Source organism: Euprymna scolopes, chromosome 25 (assembly GCF_053919585.1).
Source record: "Euprymna scolopes isolate OS-2025 chromosome 25, ASM5391958v1, whole genome shotgun sequence".
NCBI lineage: Eukaryota > Metazoa > Mollusca > Cephalopoda > Sepiida > Sepiolidae > Euprymna > Euprymna scolopes.
Window position 1 is genome coordinate 22,871,767 of NC_136506.1, and position 20,396 is coordinate 22,892,162.

Genomic DNA, 20,396 nt, shown 5'->3' on the forward strand with positions numbered 1-20,396 from the left:
CACTGTTCTCTCCAAACTTTACAACAAATGCCTTGCCAAATCTTGCTTCCCTGACTGCTGGTAAATTGATTCTATGATATCAGAATTCAAGAATTCTGGCAGAAAAGCTAACCCACCCATTTATCGCCTCATTAGCCTTTTCCCTCCATTCGCCAAAATTTTTCAGTCCCTAATAAATCAAGCACTAGTCCATCTATACTATAAATCTCACCTGTCTGTTTAAATCTATGTATGTATGTTTGCCTAAAGCTTTTGACAGAGACAATGGATTTTCACGAGATTGACATCGTTTTGAAGCTTGACCCTTTGGACGACAAACATTGAAAAATTGGCTAAAAACATTAATTCCTTCACCCTTAACTGGGCATTTTTCTACAGGGAGTGGGAGTTGCTTTTTCTGCCGATATTTTCAAAAGTCATCACCTCTTTTCAATTGACTAGCCTTTGACACTTTTGGTTTGGTGATGGACGCAACAGCAAAGACATCACCCCCAACCCCCTCTCCTGTTCTTTTCCTCCTTCAGGGTACGAGTTCGAGCCTGTCTGCCTACTACAACTTTTTTTTTTTTTTTTTTGCTAAACACACACCTCCAAACCCCCGGGCAATGCCAGGCACCCAATTTAATTATCTCATAGATAATAAACTTTTTTCTGACCAACTACAGATTTAGGCAAGCTCATTCTACTGCAAATATCTTAACTATAATCTCTGAACATATATACCAAGCACTAAAGGAAGAGGAGGCTAGAGCAGTAGCCTTGACATGGAAGATCTTATGAAAATTAAATCTTGATATTACTGGACAAATATGCGATATCAGATCCTTTTTAGACAAGAGAAAAATACAAGTTGTCCTTGATCGTATATCAAAACAGCATGATATAAACATGGATGTGCCCCGGGGGGGGGGGGTATCCTTAACTGTAATTATTCCAGATATTCATAAACGACCTCCCGATAAAATTGACTACGAGCAGACTTGTGGGAAAAATGAATGTGCAATAGTCTAAAGCAACGTCTGAGACATTTAAAAAAATTTGCACTAGTGAGTAATGGAGTAGGGGACGTAAATGAATGGTAAAATTTGATACTACTAAGACAAAGCTCCTTTCCTTCAAGAATGATAAATAACCTTTTTGACCTCCAATTACCATGGATGATAACATTTTAGCTAAGTGTTCATCTTTCAAACTCCTCAGCCTAACATTCACATGAATTCGAACAATGAATTGGAACAAACACATAGGAGACATTAGCAAGGTTGCTGCAAAGAAGGTAGGCTTCCTCTACCATGCTAAAAAAAATTACTCATAGCAGAGAGTATTCTATATTTCACTAAACCACCATTCGCCATGCATAGAGTATTGTTGCCACATCTGAGCTGATACATCTACCACTAGTCTCTTCCTCTGAGACACAGTAAAAAAAAAAAAAGTGTGGGAATGGAAAATTCCAGCCACACAGACACAAAACAGTACTCCCAGGCTAATTCGATTGTCGCCCTTTAACTGTGATAACCAGAGAGCAACACAACCACGTCACTTCCTGTTTCTTTTTTATCTCCTTTTTCACACTGAACACTCAACCAGTCAAGATGTAACGAGAACTGCTCCAGTTGGAATGGCCACACAACCAGCCCTCCTGACTAACCCGTCAGCCTCTCATCAATCGCAAGTAATGTTACTCCTTATTCTCAACGAACTCTTATTCTATCTATATCCTTAATATTTCTCCTGTAAATTCATGTAAATAAATCTGCATTCTTTCACTGATATATACCGGTATGTTTTTGTCATCATTATGTGACTGTTTGCTTTTCATTCACTCTACAATTCATTTCATTAAGCTAACAAAGGGGATGGGATCATCTACAACACAAGCATATCATCCTATATCCCTCACAAAGTGGTGACCCCGACATGATTTTTTTTCAAGAATGGTGACCTAATGAACATTTCCCATAAAAGCTGAACAATCTACATCCCCCAAAAAAAAAACATTTTAAAATGTTCTCACTGTCGCAAATGGAAGACATACTGATATCATTAAATAATCAGCAAAATATACAAAAAGAAAAGAAAAAACACACGATTTAAAAAAAAAAAAAAAAAGAAAAATACTTTTTCATTACATTCTCAACTTTACCGTCCAACACGTGCATATTTTACCTCATTGTCCGCCATTTTATTTCGCTCTGGTGTGGACTAAAATGAAAACATACCACCCTCTAAAGAAAAACCTTCTTCCATCACAGCCTAAATAATCATAATAAATAAAAAAGAAGAAGTTTTATCTATATTCACACACACATAAAATATAGACATTTTATTCTCTTCTTCACATTTTTATTTCTATTATCTTTGAACAATGATGTCTGTTAAAAGCTTCGACGATACCAGCGGACTACTATCTTCATGAATATTTTGATTTTTCTCACGAACTATGCACTTTGCTGTTACGATCCAAACAGGAAAATAATTTGAATTACGCGCTGAATATAACGTGCACTCCGAAATATCCTTATCTGTTTTTGTTCTCGTCATTTGACTTAAATTTTCTTTCTTCTGTTCTTCCTTATAAACGAATCAAAATATGACGTCGCCAACCTGAAAGGTAAATTTTTCCTGTTGCATTCCTTCTTATAAACCAGTTTGTCCAACTAAATTATTTTCCAAAGACCAGTTCTTGTTTACCTCAGTCGGGAAACACTTAGCACGAACAAGACATGATCATGCACATGTGACGAGCACCTGCAACGAACGAACGAACGTCACACTACAGCACAGATGTAACTCCAGCGACATATGTCCACCGTTACAACGAATGAGAATCCTAACAAATTAAAGTAGCATTGTCAACGTATTTTCAACGCCAGAAATTATATATAAATTTTTTCACTGTGAACGACGAAGTCTCCAAACATACCATCACACACGCGTTTTAGATACGTATCACAACTTTAAACTTTCTTCATTATATCTAAATACTTTTTTTGCCATGTGTGAATATAAAAAAATATTTCAGCTTTCAACTTAATTATGGAGAACGTGTGGCAACAAGCCCACCGAAAAACTCAAAAAGCAATTCTCACGCTATTTCAACTCTGCTTTTCAACAATTATAGAAAGGAAAAAGCGACAACAAGCCTCCAGCAACATGTTACGGTGCATCAAGCCTCTCCAGCAACATGTTACGGCACATCAACCTTCAGCAACAGGTTACAGCATATCAACCCTTTCCAGCGACACCTTTCAGGATATCAACCTTTTCTAGCAACAACCGCGACCACCAAGATGTTCAAACATTGTACACTTCTGAATCTCACAACGACTCGACTCACCTCACTGAAGTTCCCCAGCTAACATGAGTAAGCTGCATAATGCACACTGATACACTCTTCCCTGGACATTCAGACCTGTACCCACCCACTGAGTACGCTCGAGCACCTGAACAACTTTTTCTACGGATGGACCAATTTCCTCGCAGACCCACTTGCGACCGTCAGCACGTAGTCGACACATTCGCGACCACCACAAACCAACTTCAACCCATCGTGCTGACCTTTGCGTACACTTCATAGACTCCGTGGCAATACAGTCTATGATCGCAACATGTCATTCTTGTGACCATCCCACAGTTATACAAGTTTTGAACACTTTTTGTCTGATATCCTTTAACATGGAAACTCCTTTTCACCTTGATACTTAATAAATAAAAATTCTCTCTCATTCCCTATACAGTAGAGACACACACACATATATATATATATATATATATATATATATATATGCATGTTTTTTTGTCCAATTATCTTTTCTTTTCTCTCGCTTCCAGCTAACTAGGAAGGGAGTATTGTGGGAATGGAAATTTCCAGCCAATGGACACACAGACACAAAACAGTACTCTTCGGCTACGTCGATTGTCACCCTTTAATTGTGATAACCAGAGAGCGACACAACCACGTCACTTCCTGTTTCTCTGATATCTCTCTCCTTTTTCGCGCTGAACACTCCACCAGTCAAGATGTAACGTGAACCACTCCCGTTTGAATAGCCACCCAACCAGCACTCCTGACTAACCCGTCAGCCTCTCATCAATCGGAATACTCCTTATTCTCAATAAACTCTTATTCTATCTATATCCTTAATATTTCTCCTGCAAATTCATGTAAATAAATCTGCATTCTTTCACTGGTATATACCGATATGTTTTTGTCATCATTATGTAACCTTTTTGCTTTTCAATCACTCTACAATTCAATTCATTAAACTAACAAGGGGATGGGATCGTCTACAACACAAGCAGACCAACCTATATCCCCCACAAGAATCTCCAACTAATACTCCACACTTTCAACTAAACTCCAACCCCTGTCCCATCGCTGCAATATTGCATACATGTGCTTGTTTTACAAGTATATTAATGGAATGTGATCTGATGAACTCACTTGTGCCCCCTCGGCGTACATACCCCACCCGGACAAGCAGCAAAATCCCACCCTTTCTCTGTAGAGACCCCTAGATGTTGGAAAACCTTCTACTCTAATAGTTCCCCCCCTCCCGCAAACTACTAGACTTTGGAATTCCCTTCCGGGTTCCTGCTTTCCTGACTGTACTGACATGCAGAAGTTCAAGTGTAATGTAAACAGACATAACTCCCATAACTCCCTACATAGTCTCCTTGTAAATATGATAAATAAATAAACAAACTCTAAATTGTCATCATTGGCATCCAGAAAATATCAAACCATATAGCGACATAACATGTTTTGGAAAATGTTTTTCTAAATTCCTGATTATTTTTCAAAATTCCTGGTATCTGTATTTTAGAAATACCGCATTAAAATCAACCATACACCAATAATCATCTAGGGTTGAACTTAAATCTTCTATCTTGAATCAGAATGCATGTTAAGGCAAATACTTTTACTAAGTTGTGCAAACAACATAAGAGTCGGAAACATCGGAATAATTCCTTAAAATATAAAAATTAAAAAAATACACAAATTACTTCCCTTTATTGAGCAAAACCAAGGGAAATAACTCAAGTTTTTTTAGCTAGAGTTATTTCCCCTACATTTTGTTTTAACTTATACTCTGAACAAAGCATATTGCAATATGGAACGTGACTTATTTTGAATCGTGTCTAACAGGGAACTAAGAAGTTGAATAGCGAGATGTCTGTTAACATTACATTCAAACTTCTGCAGGTTTGTACAATCAGAGAAAAAAAGAAACAGGCAGAGCATTATAAAATCTACAAATCCGAGCGAAGAAACTATTAGAATAGAAGGATTTCCGGCATATAAATACCTCAACAATGAAAGGGTGGTATTTTGCTGCTTGTGGGGTTGGTTGGGAGTCTTACGTTGGGTGGAGGGCACAAGTGCTATAAGTTTATCAGAATACATTCCATTAAAATACTTGTAAAACAGATACAGGAATACAACATTGCAGCGATAGGACAGAGGTTGAACTTGGTTGATAGTGGACGCCGTCTAATAGGGAGAGACTAGAGGTAGATGCACCAGCCCAGATGTGACAATACTCGATGCATGGAGAATTGTGATTTTGTAATGTTACAAAAAAATAAGTTTTTAAATGATACAAAAAAGTAAAAACAGAGACAGATGCACTCACGCCAGATTTACATCTTGGTCTGATGCACGAACCTACGAGAACATCGCTAAGTGTGTAACGACTCAACAGAGCAAATGAATCGACATATAAATAATCGACAAACTGTGCACTGATACAGTCAGATGACAAAGGATGACGTCAAAATAATCTTCAGGCCAAGTTCAAATGATGAGAAACGTAATACACAGGCTTCGGAAAAAAAATGGACCTACTAACTTGAAACACTCTAGTTATAATTGCAATGATGTCGGAAAGCCTTCTACTCTAATAACTTATTCAATTGAACTGCTAGACTTTGGAATTCCCTTCCTGCTATCTGCTTCCTGAATTGTACTCAGATGCAGAAGTTTAAATATTATGTAAACTGGTATCTCACTCATCTCCACTAAACATGGTCCCAAATAATAGCCCTTACATCCAAGTGGCAACATGCTTTGTTTAGGGTAAACGTGACTTAAAAATAAAAAAAATAAATTAAAAAAATTAAAAATTAAAAAAATAAATATATACAACTTATATCAATCTCATATCAGATCATTGGTCGATACCTGGGGAACAAGATGGTGTTGTGTTCGCTAGTAGTACGCCTGAGGTCCAACATGACTAAAGGCAGTGAGTTTCAAAAATTCAATGGAACATAGCATCATTACGTGGCAGCTTGTGGGGAGGCGAGCAAGAAATGTGTTATTGGAAAAAAAATAAAAATAAAAAAAATAAAAGAAACAAAAAGAAAACATGATGGCTTCAGTAATTGTTGTCAATCAGGTATGAACTGAGCCAAGAGTAACAGTTGTTTATAATATTCAACCATGTCAAAAGGATCTGAGACCCTAGAATTTGAAAGGTCAAACCCAAAAGAACTAGTCATCAAGGTCTACAAAAACTAAATGTTAAAGTGTTATGTATATTTCTCTCTTTCTGTTCTTCACTCTCATTCTTTCAATGAAGAAAGATGAAAATTGAAGTATAATCATATTGTTTTAAACAGTTGAAGCTTGGATCTTGTCCATGACAGACGGGCCATCCTCAAACCGGAATGGTGAAGGTTTAAATTAAGGCTAGTCAATCGAAAAGAGGGGTTGACTTTTGAAAATATTGGTGAAAAAAGCACCCTCCCCCTTGTAGAAAGTGCCCAGTTGAGAGTGAAGGAATTCATTTTTTTAGCCAATTTTTCAATATTTGTTGCCCAAAGAGTCAAGCTACAAAACGATACCAATCTTGTGAAAATATGTCACCTCTGTCAAAAGTTTTAGACATACATACATACATTTAAACAGACAGGTGAGATTTATATCATAGACCAGCAGGGTGCCCGACGTTGCCCGGGTGTTTGGAGATGTGTATGTTGGTAGCTGAGGGGTTAATTTAAAACAGAAACTAAAGAATAAGCTAAGTAATAACCCTGTTTAAATATTACGAAAAATAAAAACATTCGGAAAAACAAAACCAAAAAACAGTGAAGATGATAAAAAAACAACATGTAAGCGAACGTCCTTTGTGCATGTGTATTTGGCTAGATCGTCATGAAGGAATGATTTTTTGTTACCCCTCTCTGTAGGAAAGTGTCCCATTGAAGATGAAGGAATGAATGTTTTTAGCCAATTTTTTTATATTTGTCATCCGAAGGTACGATCTTGAAAATGATAGTGATCTCGTGAAAATCCGTTACCTGTGTAGAAAGTTTTTGCAACACATACAAACACACACATTTTGCCTTTTATATTTATATATATATATATATAGAGAGAGAGACGAGCAGGGGTGCCCGGGTGTTTGGAGGTGTGTGTGTGTTGGGGTGGGTAGATCAAAACAAAACGGGCAAAGTAATAACCCCGTTTAAATGTTATAAAAAAAAAAAAACAACAACAACTTGGGGGTGCCTGGCGTCACCCAAGTGGCAAAAGAAAGGAAAAAAGTTTTGGTAGGTAGGTAGGATCGAACCTGGAACCTTGAGGTGAAGCTGGAAAAGAAAGTGTGAAAAATCCTGACGTGTTACCCGTTCGGCGAGGACGGCAGAGTAACAGAAAAGTGTTTTAATTTAACAATTAAAGTTAATTGATAGGTGCGTGAATTAAATGAGGTCAAATATCACGTCAGTGAGTGAAAGAAATCCCACACTTAAATTTTGCTGTGAGGTAGTTTTTCTGGTTTTCGTTCCAACTTTGAAAATGTTGAAGGGGAAAACCAACTCCCTATAAAAAGGGGAGTGTCCAATTGAATAGCAATTGTCTGATATAAGGGGTTTCCACCGCATTGATCAAAAGTTTATTGCTTTCTGGATGTTCTCGGCACGAGGGCCGGAAAAGTTGTCTTCACTTCAGATTAGTTTCGCTTTTATACAAAAAAGTCGAACCAACACGAGACAAGCTAAAATAGCAAGAATTTTGTAAAAGTCGATGTAAATAAATCTAGATGTGACGCGCGTTCGCAAATCGTACATATTATAATCTAGGGGGTATAGAAACAGTTCTAAGAAATAGTAACCCCTCCCACCTCCACCTCCTGAGAATCCCCCGAAAAAAAGCCTTTGCCAGACATACAAAAGAATGTGCAGACACACAAACACACATTTTGCCTTTTATATATATAGATTACTTTGTGTTGCACTGGCAATGCTACTATACAAGAAGCACCAAAGCAAATTCATCAGTGATCAAAACGGTAAACTTACGTGATGGGCATAAACTAAATTTAATCATCCCAACACTATCAGCTACCCAGAAAATTTTTTACCAACTTTAACCTGAAAGAAAGTCTCAGACAACAAATCCAACGTTGAAAACACTAACTCTGTTTAATTTAATGAATAGATCTTCTGGAGATGGTAGGCATGGTCTTTCAAACAGCTTCACTCCAGTCATAGAAAAAGGTACACAGCAGAGTACCTGTTATATTATTGGGTGTGTATATTATAGATGCATATATGTGTCTGTTGTAGTCTCAAGTGTTTGTGATCATCTATGCACTGTTGATCATGTGAGTTTGTGCGTACGTGTTAACATGTATAATAAACCGATATAGATACAAAGATATACCAGATACACAGTTCAACAAATGGGATAAATAACATCTTACAACCGTTCTTGTGGGGAACAAATAAATATCTTTCGGAGAGAAGGGGGTTATATTAGTGAATATATCTTCTGGGGATGGTAGAGGATAGGCATGGTCTTTCAAACAGCTTCTCTCCAGCTAAAGAAAAGATGCACAGCAGATTACCCATCAAAAATATAACAAATACAAAGCAAATTCATTAGAGATCAAAACGGTAAACTTACCTGATGGGCATAAGCCAAATTTTTGCCAAACTCAAATGCGCAGTCCTGAATGTGTTTACTGTGGCCTGCAAGAAGCGTTACAGCCTGGCAACTGCGGCCAAGTAGGCTGCCAAAAGAGAGGTATGTGTGATGGCACCAATCACGAAATGTTATCGTTTCTTTCAACCTTGCAATTCCGTCGTCATCCAAAAAATCCGTAAATTCAGATTCCATCATTTCTTTGATGGAGACAGAAATCATGTCAACAACCTGCAGAAAAACAAAAAGGAGAGATTGGAATTTATTTAAATAATAAAATTTGTAAAACCTAATCCTGTAGCAATAGGAGCAGCAAATACTCATGGCTTAAGAGCATCAGTGCTGATTAGTTGTAGCAATTAACTTCCTTTCTGGCTTGTCCAATCAAAGACCATCAGTCAGGCAAGTTGACCATGTGACTTAGTTTATAAAAAGGTTAAACCGACTGCAAACCTCTCTTTATTTGTAAAACATAATCTTTGGGTCCTTAAGGTCGTTTGGTTGTTTTTTTTTATGGCACATCAAACCATTTTGGGTAACTTAATGCCAAATCTAGTTATTTTAAAAAAAAAAAAAAAAAAAAAAAAAAAAGAAAGTTTTATGGTTCAATGTCTTCAAATATTTATTCATGATTTTTGGTTTGGTTGTTTTGTTTTACTACTTATCAACACTTTTGGGGATATTTAATGTGAAATCAAGTCATTTTAGAAAAAAGATTTTACACTTAAATTCTTAATATATTGAAATATTTATTCACGACATTTACTTTGGTTAGGTTTTTTTTTAGAAAAAATTGTTTTTGTTTTTAGCTTTACAAAAATTGAATGAGATTTTGTAAAAGGAAAGGGAAAAAAAAACAATAACATCACCGTTTGGTGCATTTAAGTCATGAAGCCAGCATCTTCAGACAGCCTGAACTGGTGGCATTTTTTTTTTTTAAATTTCTAATTGTTTGGTTTTTGTTTGTATATCCTTATGTTTGTATAATGCAAGTTTTCTCTTCTTTCTAATGAGAAGCATTTACTTTCAAAATTCCATGATCTGAAGAAGTTTTTTCTTACTTTGTTCGCATTTTTGTCCGGTTATAAAATACAGTAAAATAAAATTTTTTTTTTTTTTAAATTGGGACTTGGGTGCCATATTATTATTAAAAGAATGAAAAAAATGCAACATGGTGAGCATGAACTTGCAAAACTTAAGTCGACATTGAACAAACGTTACTTAGCTCTCTTGAGACAACTGGCTTTCGGCCTGTTATTAGAGTCGAGTTTCGCTTTTTTTTTATACCGAAAACCGAATGTACCGCGTGCCGATGCAGGAAATGTCGAATAATTAACGCTTGAAAGTCAATAAAATTAAATAGACAGGCGAGCTCCGTGGATAACTCTGAGATATTACAATTTATAGATGATATAAAAAGTTTTAAGTTGTGAAGCGAGCAAGCGCTTCTCTGAAAGAAGCCTTTCGTGGACATCGAGGAAAAGCGCACATACATACACACATACATTTTCGCTTTCATATATATAGATTACTAGCAGGGGTACCCGGCGTTGCCCGGGTGTTTGTATGTGTGTGCATAGGGGGGGGGGGGTAAGTAATAATCCTGTTTAAATATTATAAAAAAAAAAAAAAAAAACAATGTTAAAAAAAAATTGTAAAAACCAAAACAAAAAACAGTGAAAAGCAGAAAAAAAAAAAAAATGGCATAAATAACCCTGTCGGATTGAACCTGCAATCTTAAGATAACAACGCTGTGTGAGTAAACTAAAGAATAAGCGAAGTAATAATTAAAAAAAAAAAAAAAAAAAAAAAAACGTTGTCCGGGTGTTTGGAGGTGTAAAAGAAAAAAAAAGTTTTGGTCGGGAGGTAGGCTTGAATCCGAAGCCTCGAGGCTAAGGCAGAAAAAAAAATCTGACACGTTACACCGACGCCAAACAGACAAACAACTAAGAACTGACAAAATGAAACGTTTAAAAAACCAGCAAGTTAAACGAACATCAACGTTTTCTAGGTCAAACATGACATCATCGTCGCAGTAGTTGTAGAAAAGGGGAAAATAAAGGAACGATTTTTTGCTACCCTCTCTCTGTACAAAACTGGTCATTTTAGGGTGAAGGAATTAATGTTTTGGGCCAATGTCGGGCTTCAAAATGATACCAATCTTGTGAAAATTCATCGCCTCTGTCGACAGTTTTTGCGAGACATACATACACATTTTTGCTTTTATATATGTTTTTTGGAGGTTGTGCTGTTAAATAAAAAAGAAACCGGGGAAGGGGGGGGGGTAAAAGTTGGTAGGATCGAACCCGAAGCCCTGAGGCGAAGTTTGAAAATAAATTCGGCTAGCCAGAATGAGTTACTGAAAGATGTTTGAATTTATTTAAGTAAGAACCAAATTGACAGGTGCATGCACAGAAGTCGTCGAGCGTTACGACGACAACGGCGTAGGTTTGTTTGTTATAAGCGAAGTAAAAAAAGAAAACAACGTTAAAATTTAAGCGGGGAGGGGGGGATAATCAAAACATCGAAAAACAAAAACACAAAAACAAACTAACGTACGGCAAACAAACGATCAAAAAAAGAAAACAAAAAAATGAATACGTGAAAAATGGCTTAAATAAGCGTGTTTCGATATTAAAATTGGGTGGGTACCCGGGTATTTTTGGGTGTGTGGTCGGGGGTGGATAAGTGAAGTAAAAAAAAAAACAAAAAAAACAAAAAACAGAAAAACGAACATTACGTGAAAAATGGCTTAAATAACACTGGTTCAATATTTAAATTTAAAAAAAAATAAATAAAAATAATCGCAAAAAGACATCTCACACCACGATTCAAACCCAAAACGTTTAGATAACGAACCAACGCGCTAATCAACTGAGCTAACGCGACGTACATGAAATTTAGTCAGTTTTTCAACTATTTAAAGTAAACCAGGTCATGACGTCATCTGGCGCATGCGTAGAACCGGTCGTCGTCACAAAAGGACCGTTTTTGTTGACCATCCCTCTGTCGATTTCGAGGTGAAAAAAATTAACATTTTTGGCAAATTTTTTGATATTTTTCGAGAGAAGGATGGAGCTTCAATATGATACTGAGTTTGTGAATTTTCGTTGTGTCTGTCGAAAGTTTTTAGCGGACACACAAACACACATACATACATACACACATTTTCGCTTTTATATTTATAGATAGATGTTTTTAATTTTAGTTATAAATGTTAAGAAAAATTTCAAAGGCAAATTACTTTTGTATTTCTTAGTTCTGCCAAAGATGTGCATGCATTGGCCAAGAGGAAATCTCCAATCAAAATGGCGATTTTATTCCCAAAATGAAGTTCCTCTCTTTCTGTTCTGTCAATATTCTTCATGGCGCTAAGATTAACGACATCTTTGTGGATGAGGTTGGCAGTGTGGATCATCTCAGTAATTTCGGCCAAAGAGCGTTGGCTAGAAAATAAAAAGAAAAAAAAATAAACATAAATGAGCGAAACCGACAGACATAAAATAGAATATCACATGACCTCAAAGGAAGATTACACCTAGAGAATATAGTGGTTATTTTATGGTATATCAACCCTTTTTGAGTTCACCTTCACCTTCCCTATAGTGGTTGCCGTTGGTTGGTTGTTTTACGGCACATCAACCCTTATCAGGTTATTTAATGCCGAATCCGGCGATTTTGAAGAAAATTTTTTTAATAGAATATATTTGTTTTTTGCAAGTCAGTTTCTATTTAACCCATAGTTGGGACTCTAACAGGTACTACCACTCCAGGTCAGAGTGGATCTGGGAGCAATGGCAATTAAAGGGTGGCTCCACACTCCCCAAAACCCGCAAGCTGGGGCCTCACCATCGGATATAGTTTAAGGTCATATCCAGGACCGGTTGCCGTTGGAGTGCTACAGATGACCTGCCAACCAGTCCTCTCCACGTTTGACCGCCTTGCTCAGCTTCAATCCTGTCCATTCTGTGACGTTGTCTTCCCATTTCTTCTCCTGTCTTCCTCTCTTTCTTCTTCCTCTGACTGTTCCCTGGAGCACTGTCTTGGCAAGCCTCTTTCGTTTTGTTATGTGACCGAACCATTTTAGTTTGTGCCTCCTGATTGTGGTGAGAAGATCTTCATAACGACCAATGGCTTGCATTATACTGCTTGTGACTTCCTCATTGATTATGTGGTCTTTGTAAGAGATGCGAAGCCGTCTTCTGAAGCGTCTCATTTCTGAGGCCTGAATCCTCTTTAATTCTGCCGTAAAGGTCCATGTTTCACAAGCATACAAGAAAACTGAGTGAATCTTATCTTTGAGCTGAGCTTAATTAGCTTATTCTTCCAAATGATGTTCAACTTAGCTTTCAAAAAATAAATAAATAAATAAATAAATAAAACTTGAAAGTTTTGAGTTATTTAATGCCAAATCCAGTAATTTTGGAAAAAAAAGTATTTTTCAAGTTCTTTATATCTTCAAATATTTATTCATGGTGTTTGATTGTTTTGTAGAAGAAAATTTTTGTCTTGGATTTTGCAGATCATGACCGAGTTTGTCAAAAAAATAACAAAACAATAACATCAATGCTTGGTGCATTTTTGGTCAGGAAGCCAGTATCTCCAGACAGCCTGATCTGGAAACACCAGATGCTTTAATGGGTACCATTACTACTCTAGACTAAAGTGGACCTGGAAGCAATGGTAACTAAAGGGCACCTCCATATTCCCCTATAGGCCCCAAATGAGGCCTCATCACTGGATGTTTTTAAGGTCATATTCAGGACGAGCGGATATATGGAGATGCGTGCAGAACAGTTCATTTTGATGGTAACGCCATGTTGAAAGAAGAGATATAAATTCTTGGACCAATAGATTTTAAAAAGTTCACATAGAAAAATCAAGGAAAACATGGGACAAAATGATAAGCATGTATTTAAGAGAAAGAAGGACAAATAAATACATAGCCAGAGATAGGTTAGTTTTAAAGTCAATTTCTAAAAATTGTCCAACATACATTAATGCAGGACAGATTGTGAAAATTCTTTTAATCCTTATGAAGGTCAGGTGTTCTTTTGAGAAGCCAGTGCATTTAACAATGCCCGAGCAGCCCTGTCAGCATTCCCTGGAAGAGGCACTTCAGACGACTAGCAATAAACTAAACCTTTTTCAGAAAGATGGTAAAGCCTAGGACTGAGCAGGACCTCACCTCAGTAGCATCGAGGTCACCGACGGGCTCTATAAATCTTCCCAAAATTTGCCCAAAGTACACATAGTGCTCTCCCTTCACAAACATGCATTTTTGAGAAGTTGCAGTGCACTTGAGCACTGCATACAGTCATTTCGTTATTAACGGAGTTTCTCAAAAAAAAAAAATTAAATGATTTTCTATTTTAATTAATCTAGCAATTGTGCTTATATTTTGTAACGATTACTTTTTTTTTTTTTTTTTTTTGCTAAACTGCGTTAAATTATATATTTTTTATTGGAATCCTTTGAGATGAGTAATTTGTATGTTTATTTGTGAACTGTTATCCTCATCTTTATAGTTATTGTTTCACCACATTTCGGCCAACTATTCCTATGGCCTTCTTCAAGTGGTTAACCGTGACGGGATAAGAATGCTGAGTCTTAACTGTATTCCCAGTAATTACTGCCTTCCATAGTTGTTGTTGTCTTCCTAACCTGTTCAATTAAAATTAATTTTTTATTCCAATTTCTAAAAAAGTAGCCAGCATAAATTCGTCTTAGCTAAAAACAGACATCACGTTCATTAATAATTGAGGAACACTAATCCGACCTTTTCCGGTTATTTTCGTCAGCTGCCGAGTGAGCCCAAGCCATCTTTATGGAAATCATGGGTTGGTAAATGCAGAAGCACCTCGATTTCAAAGAAATGCATTTTAAGTAAAAACGCTATTATGTACTTACTTGTCATGTCGAATTCAAATCGCAGCAATTGAAACATGTACGACAGGCATTGCACTAGTGAATTGCAAAGGTGTGCTTTTTCCTCCATAACAACGCCAGGCCACACGTTGCCCGAGTAATCTGAGATATAATAAAGCACTGGTTCAAGAAATTTGTGCCATTCACCTTCTTCACCTGACCTTGCACAATCTGATTACCACCTCTTCCACTCCCTGGATAATAATTTTTGTGTAAAATTCTTCACCAATAAAGCAGACTTGCACTAAGTTCTCATAAACTTTGTTGTGTTCTTTTGCAAGCGTAACACGTTGGCAGTAGATGGTTAATGCTGATGGCACTTAAATTAAAGATTAAATATAAGTTACACGTATTGTGAAGCACATATATATATATATATAGAGAGAGAGAGAGAAATTAGTAAAACTTCCAAAAATCATGAAAAATAATTGAGTAAAAGAACTGCTAGAATTATATTTTACGAAAAACGTATTAGTATGCGACCATTTTCTGTTTTGAAATTGCATATGAAAGCAAGGGAGATAAATCAGGTTGTCATACAGAATTAGTTGCAATATCAGAACATAAACAAATACAAATAAACTTTATAATTCAATAAATTTTACTTTTAAATGTAATTATTTTTCGGTGCTTGTACATTTTAATCACAACATTAAAAAAATGAAAATATCGAAAAAAAAGTTTATATTGTATGTATCCGTTATGGAATGAAGTTCTCCAAAAGAAATTTCACTTGATTTCATCAAATAGTTTTTTTTTTTTTTATTATTTACAACGAAAAAACAATTTGTTATGATACCGAGTCCAAGGTTCGATTTTTAGCAAGAAAAGCTAGTATTAAAGATGGGGAGGGAGTGTCGGCACTTTAAACTGAGTTATCTCCCTGTAGCATGTTTAAAAATTTCAAAGATGGCTACCTTCAACATGCTGTCAAATTAGGTGAAATTTTTTTCGGAGGTCTTCAATCTAAAATGGATACATACAATATAACCTTTTTTTTTTTTGATATTTTCATTTTTTAATGTCTTGATTAAACTGTACAAGTACCTATTTTTCTACTCAATCATTTTTTCATAATTTTGGGATTTTTTTTACTAATTTCAACATGACAAGTAAGTACTTAAGTGTTTTTTTTTTACCTAAAATGCATTCATTTGAAATCAAATTACACTATACAAGCACCTATTTTTTTTTATTTACATCAGCTTTTAAAAAACATTTTGCAAAAAGGTTCCCCATTTAATTCAGCCGTAGTTGCTTTTTGATTTACCTTGGAGAGATGCCAGCAATCATTGCCGTTTCAGTCAGGCTTGTATTTTGTGATGGTCCGGCCGCTTTAGCAATGAGAAGGACAATCAGGCCCCGGGTTTGAAGATTGTGTTTGCTATCATAAAACAACCCCCTGAAAAGAAGACAAAAACATTTTACAAAAATTTATCAAAGTAAGATTTAAAAGTCCATTTCCTTCAAGTGCTGCAACTTTATTTAGGAAAATTGTTCCAGCAAAGGCATCAAGCCACTTGATGTAAAGAGTTAAAAAACTAAATAAAAGTTACTACTTCAAGGTCAAAAACTTGCCAGCAATAAGTGTTAGAAGGTTCAAGTTCCACATGAGTTGGCATGAACTACTATTATGTACAGAACTTTGGGAGTATTTGTCCAATTTTTTGTCTTGGTCCCAAGAACTCTATCAGCCCAACAGTGTCCTTTTGTTTTTGTTTTTTACATACGACTACAAACTTACACAAAAAATATATATTTTAATTCATTTTAAACGTAATTAAATCTTTAAATAAGTTGTCACATTTACACAATAAATATCACAATTTCTCTGCAATTATCGTCGTATTTATTTTCTTACAATTTTTCAAAGTTGTGTTTTCTTAATAAAATAATTTTAAAAAAAGTCCAAATATTAAGAATTTCTCTGCATCGTCGTTTCGTTTTATTTTGTTATTAATGTTTTTTGTAATGTAAAAAGTTTGTTATATTAAATAAAGTAGTTGGAAAAAAAAAATCATTTTTTTCTTACAATTACTCAAATATTTTGTTTAATAACAATTACAATATCACTGCATTTTTTTTTTATTAATGTTATAAAACTTTGTTACAATAAAATAGCTGAATGTTTTGTTTAACAAAAATTACAATATTGTCTTTCAAAGGTCAAATGTTTTAGCATCCTATATTCTAGTATGAAAAAAAAAAATGAACGAATCTTCTTTTTATTTTTTTATTATTTTTTTTTTTTTGCATTTTCACACCAAACGAAGCACAGTGCCACGTTGATGTAGGGGACTGCTATCTGGAACATAATTTTCAAGGGTACTATGTAGGGAGTTGAGCAGCGATATTACACTTGAACTTCTATATGTCAGTACAGTCAGTAAAGCAGAAACCCAGAAGGGAATTCTAAAGTCTAGCAGTCCTAGGGAAGAAACTATTAGAGTAGAAAGCTTTCTTACATTTAGGGGTTTCTGTGTTGGGGTGGGATTTTGCTGCTTGTTGAGTTTTGAGGGGTATTTATGTCGAGGGGGTACAAAGGCTTGTAGTTCGTCAAAGCACCTACCATTAAAATACTTGTAAAACAGAGGGATGCAACATTTTGTCAATGGGACAGTCGTTGAAGCCTAGCTGACAGTTCAGGACCTATTGGGTTGGTGACTCTTTTTAGAACCCTGTCCAAGAGGGAGAGAATAGGAGCAGATGCATCAGCTCAAATGTGGCAACAATACTAAATACATGGGCGAATGGTGGCCTTGTAGAGGTACAAGATACTCTCAGGCGTAAGTAACTTTCTAGCACGGTAGAGAAAGCCTGCCATCTTTCCAGCAGTCTTGGCAATGCTCTCAATGTGTTCAAAAATTTTTCAAGGGTACTATGTAGGGAGTTGAGCAGCGATATTACACTTGAACTTCTATATGTCAGTACAGTAAGGGAAGCAGAAACCCAGAAGGGAATTCTAAAGTCTAGCAGTCCTAGGGAAGAAACTATTAGAGTAGAAAACTTTCTTACATTTAGGGATTTCTACTGTGTAAGGCTGAAAAGGCAATAGAAGTTAGTTTTCTACCTACCTGGATGTTGCTCCCCATGAATATAAAGCCGAGGAGTTTAAATAAAGTCCTTTCAGATAATGTATCATTAGCCATGACTATTAGTGGTTGAGAAGGTTTCTTATAGTAATTAAAGCAAAGAAGCTTAGTCTTACCAGTATTGAACGTTACCATCCATTTTTGTCCCCATTCCACTACAGACTGGAGGTCTTCCTCTAGGGTTTCCACCACTGTCGGTTATAGAGCATGGTGTTGTCAAAAAATATACCCATCTCCGAGACAATTTTATCAGGGAGGTCATTACAGCCTCCATAGCTGTCAGTAGAGTATCAGACTTTTAAGAATAATTTATCTCCCTTATGACAATGTTTGCAAAAGCGCTGGCAATCTTATATTGAGGAGGACCAATGAAAATGCAGTGATTTTTTTTTGTTCTTTGCTGTTTTCCCCTATATTAAACAAAATTAAAGAAAAATCTTTGATGTACGTACTCTGATGGAATGAAAATATATGTTAGCTAAGGAAGAAGGGTAACTCAAGTTCATAATTTGGGTATGTTTCATTGTAACTAACAGAACAAAAGGTGAAAAAAAAATGTTACCAAAGGCAATAGAAGTTAGTTTTCTACCTACCTGGATGTTGTTTTTGTGTTTTAACTTATTTTAAAGCGTGTTTTCTTTGTGTTGCTCTTCAAAACAAACATTGCTAATCTGTTAAGAATAAAAGGAAGTTGCCTGTCCTGAGCCCTGCACAACAACTCTATAATCACTCAAAAATTGAAAATTAAACAAAATTCTGGTAAAACATTGCATTTTTCTCTGGCTAAGATCAAAGTGTAGTATCTGTTCTGATGCTGCACTTAAGTTGATTTGTCCTTAGTCGATGTAGGGGAAGAAATCCTTCTACACTAAAGCAATTTTTTTTATTTTTGCCTACATCCAGAGTGCCCCTTTTTGAGGGGGCTGGTTTTCATCCACATTTAAAATGACCTTGAGTCACATTTTGCTTTCATGGAGAAGTAAATATTATTTTTTTTTTTTTTTTTTTTGTAATGACATTTATTAGATGTGTTCCTACCAATATTTTGTTTAATTTTCGATTTTTAAACTATTATGAAGGGACTTTGTGTAGGGTATATAGGCAGCCATTTGTTTTTTGTTCTATCAAATTAGGCACTCGGTTTGTTTTGGACAAAATAACTCTATAAAATAAGTTAAAACACAAATAAACTTATCCAGGTAGGTAGAAGAGTAACTTATTTTGCCTTTGGTAACATTTAATTGTTGCATACTTGTTTTTTTATTTTCCCCCTTTATTTTGTTCTGCTAATTATAGTAAAAAATACCTCATAATTTTCTTGTTGATAGTTTTTTTGTTTTTTTTTCTTACATGTTTTTAATGCTATTTATTTTTTTAGTTTTGTACTAAAACGTGATTTAAGTTGATTTCTTTATGAGGGAATCATCATTTATCAAGGCCCGAAAGCCATTTGAGGATAAAGGTGAATGAGTGTAAGGTGGTTGGTGAGACAACAGGCTAGTGATCAGTAGTGGTGGGTGGAATTTGATTATTTAAGGGGGCGGCTTAACAGGAATGTGTTTATATTGGACTTGAAGACAAACTGTAGTCAGCTGGAAATCAGGCCTATGGTACAGAATTTCATAGGCGGCAGTTCTAGGAAAGAAGGTTTGTTCATGGAATTTGTATTTAGATTTAGGCACAGATAGGGAGTGGGGGAAATTGTTGACAGTGGTTGTAGTTAGACGAGTTTTTGCTGCTAAAATCTTGCAGCAGAAGGGGGCATAGATTGAAGCTCAGTCGAGCACTTCACATTGAAAAATAACAGTGGAGCAGAGATAAATTTGCAACATTTTCTGTAAATAGGACATTACAGGGAGGAGAAAAGGACAAAAGTTTTGAAACAGAAGACATGAAGAAACTGTTGGTTTACTTAATAATCTTAGTTAACTGTGAAGTACATAAAGTGAAAAGGGTTCTATAGATAAATTTATCTTAAGTTAACCTTTGACAACTAAATATTTTTTGTTTACTAGCCAAATAGAAAAATTACTAGCCAAATTCATATGATTTTTGGAATATGACATCTCCGTTCCGTGACGAGTACATACATCAAAGATTTTTCTGTATTTTTAAATAAGTGTAATTCTAAACATGCAACGAATTTTATGTTGAGATATAAAGATATAAACATTTATATTTTTTCAGATGTTTTTTTTTAACAACCTTCATAAAAAAAAATAAAAAGAGTATATTGTTCTATTAACTCTTATTGTTTAAATAATTGGACTTTGCTCGATTTATAAAAAAAAAACAAGTTGAAATAAATTTTTCACTCAGTAATGAGCTTTGAAAGATTGTCGGTGAAAAAAAAAAAAAAAAAAAATCGCCAAGTGATAAGCGTTTTATTATTTCTAGTCACCACTTGGGAAAAAATCAATCGCAACGTAGAGCCTTGGTAA

The 20,396-nt window shown here is 35.5% G+C and overlaps 1 protein-coding gene across 2 annotated transcripts in view; it reads right to left on the reverse strand.

Moving 5' to 3' along the window:
• Positions 1–20,396, reverse strand: part of LOC145247284 (all trans-polyprenyl-diphosphate synthase PDSS2-like) — a 654,453-nt gene that overhangs the window by 627,391 nt on the left and 6,666 nt on the right. For both annotated transcript variants that reach the window (XM_080108904.1, XM_080108905.1), the window contains exons 2-4: positions 16,134–16,265; positions 12,180–12,381; positions 8,918–9,166 (exon numbers count right to left, since the gene is read on the reverse strand). In XM_080108904.1, the coding sequence (XP_079965030.1) occupies positions 8,918–9,166; positions 12,180–12,381; positions 16,134–16,265 (583 nt within the window). The remainder of the gene's footprint in view (positions 1–8,917; positions 9,167–12,179; positions 12,382–16,133; positions 16,266–20,396) is intronic.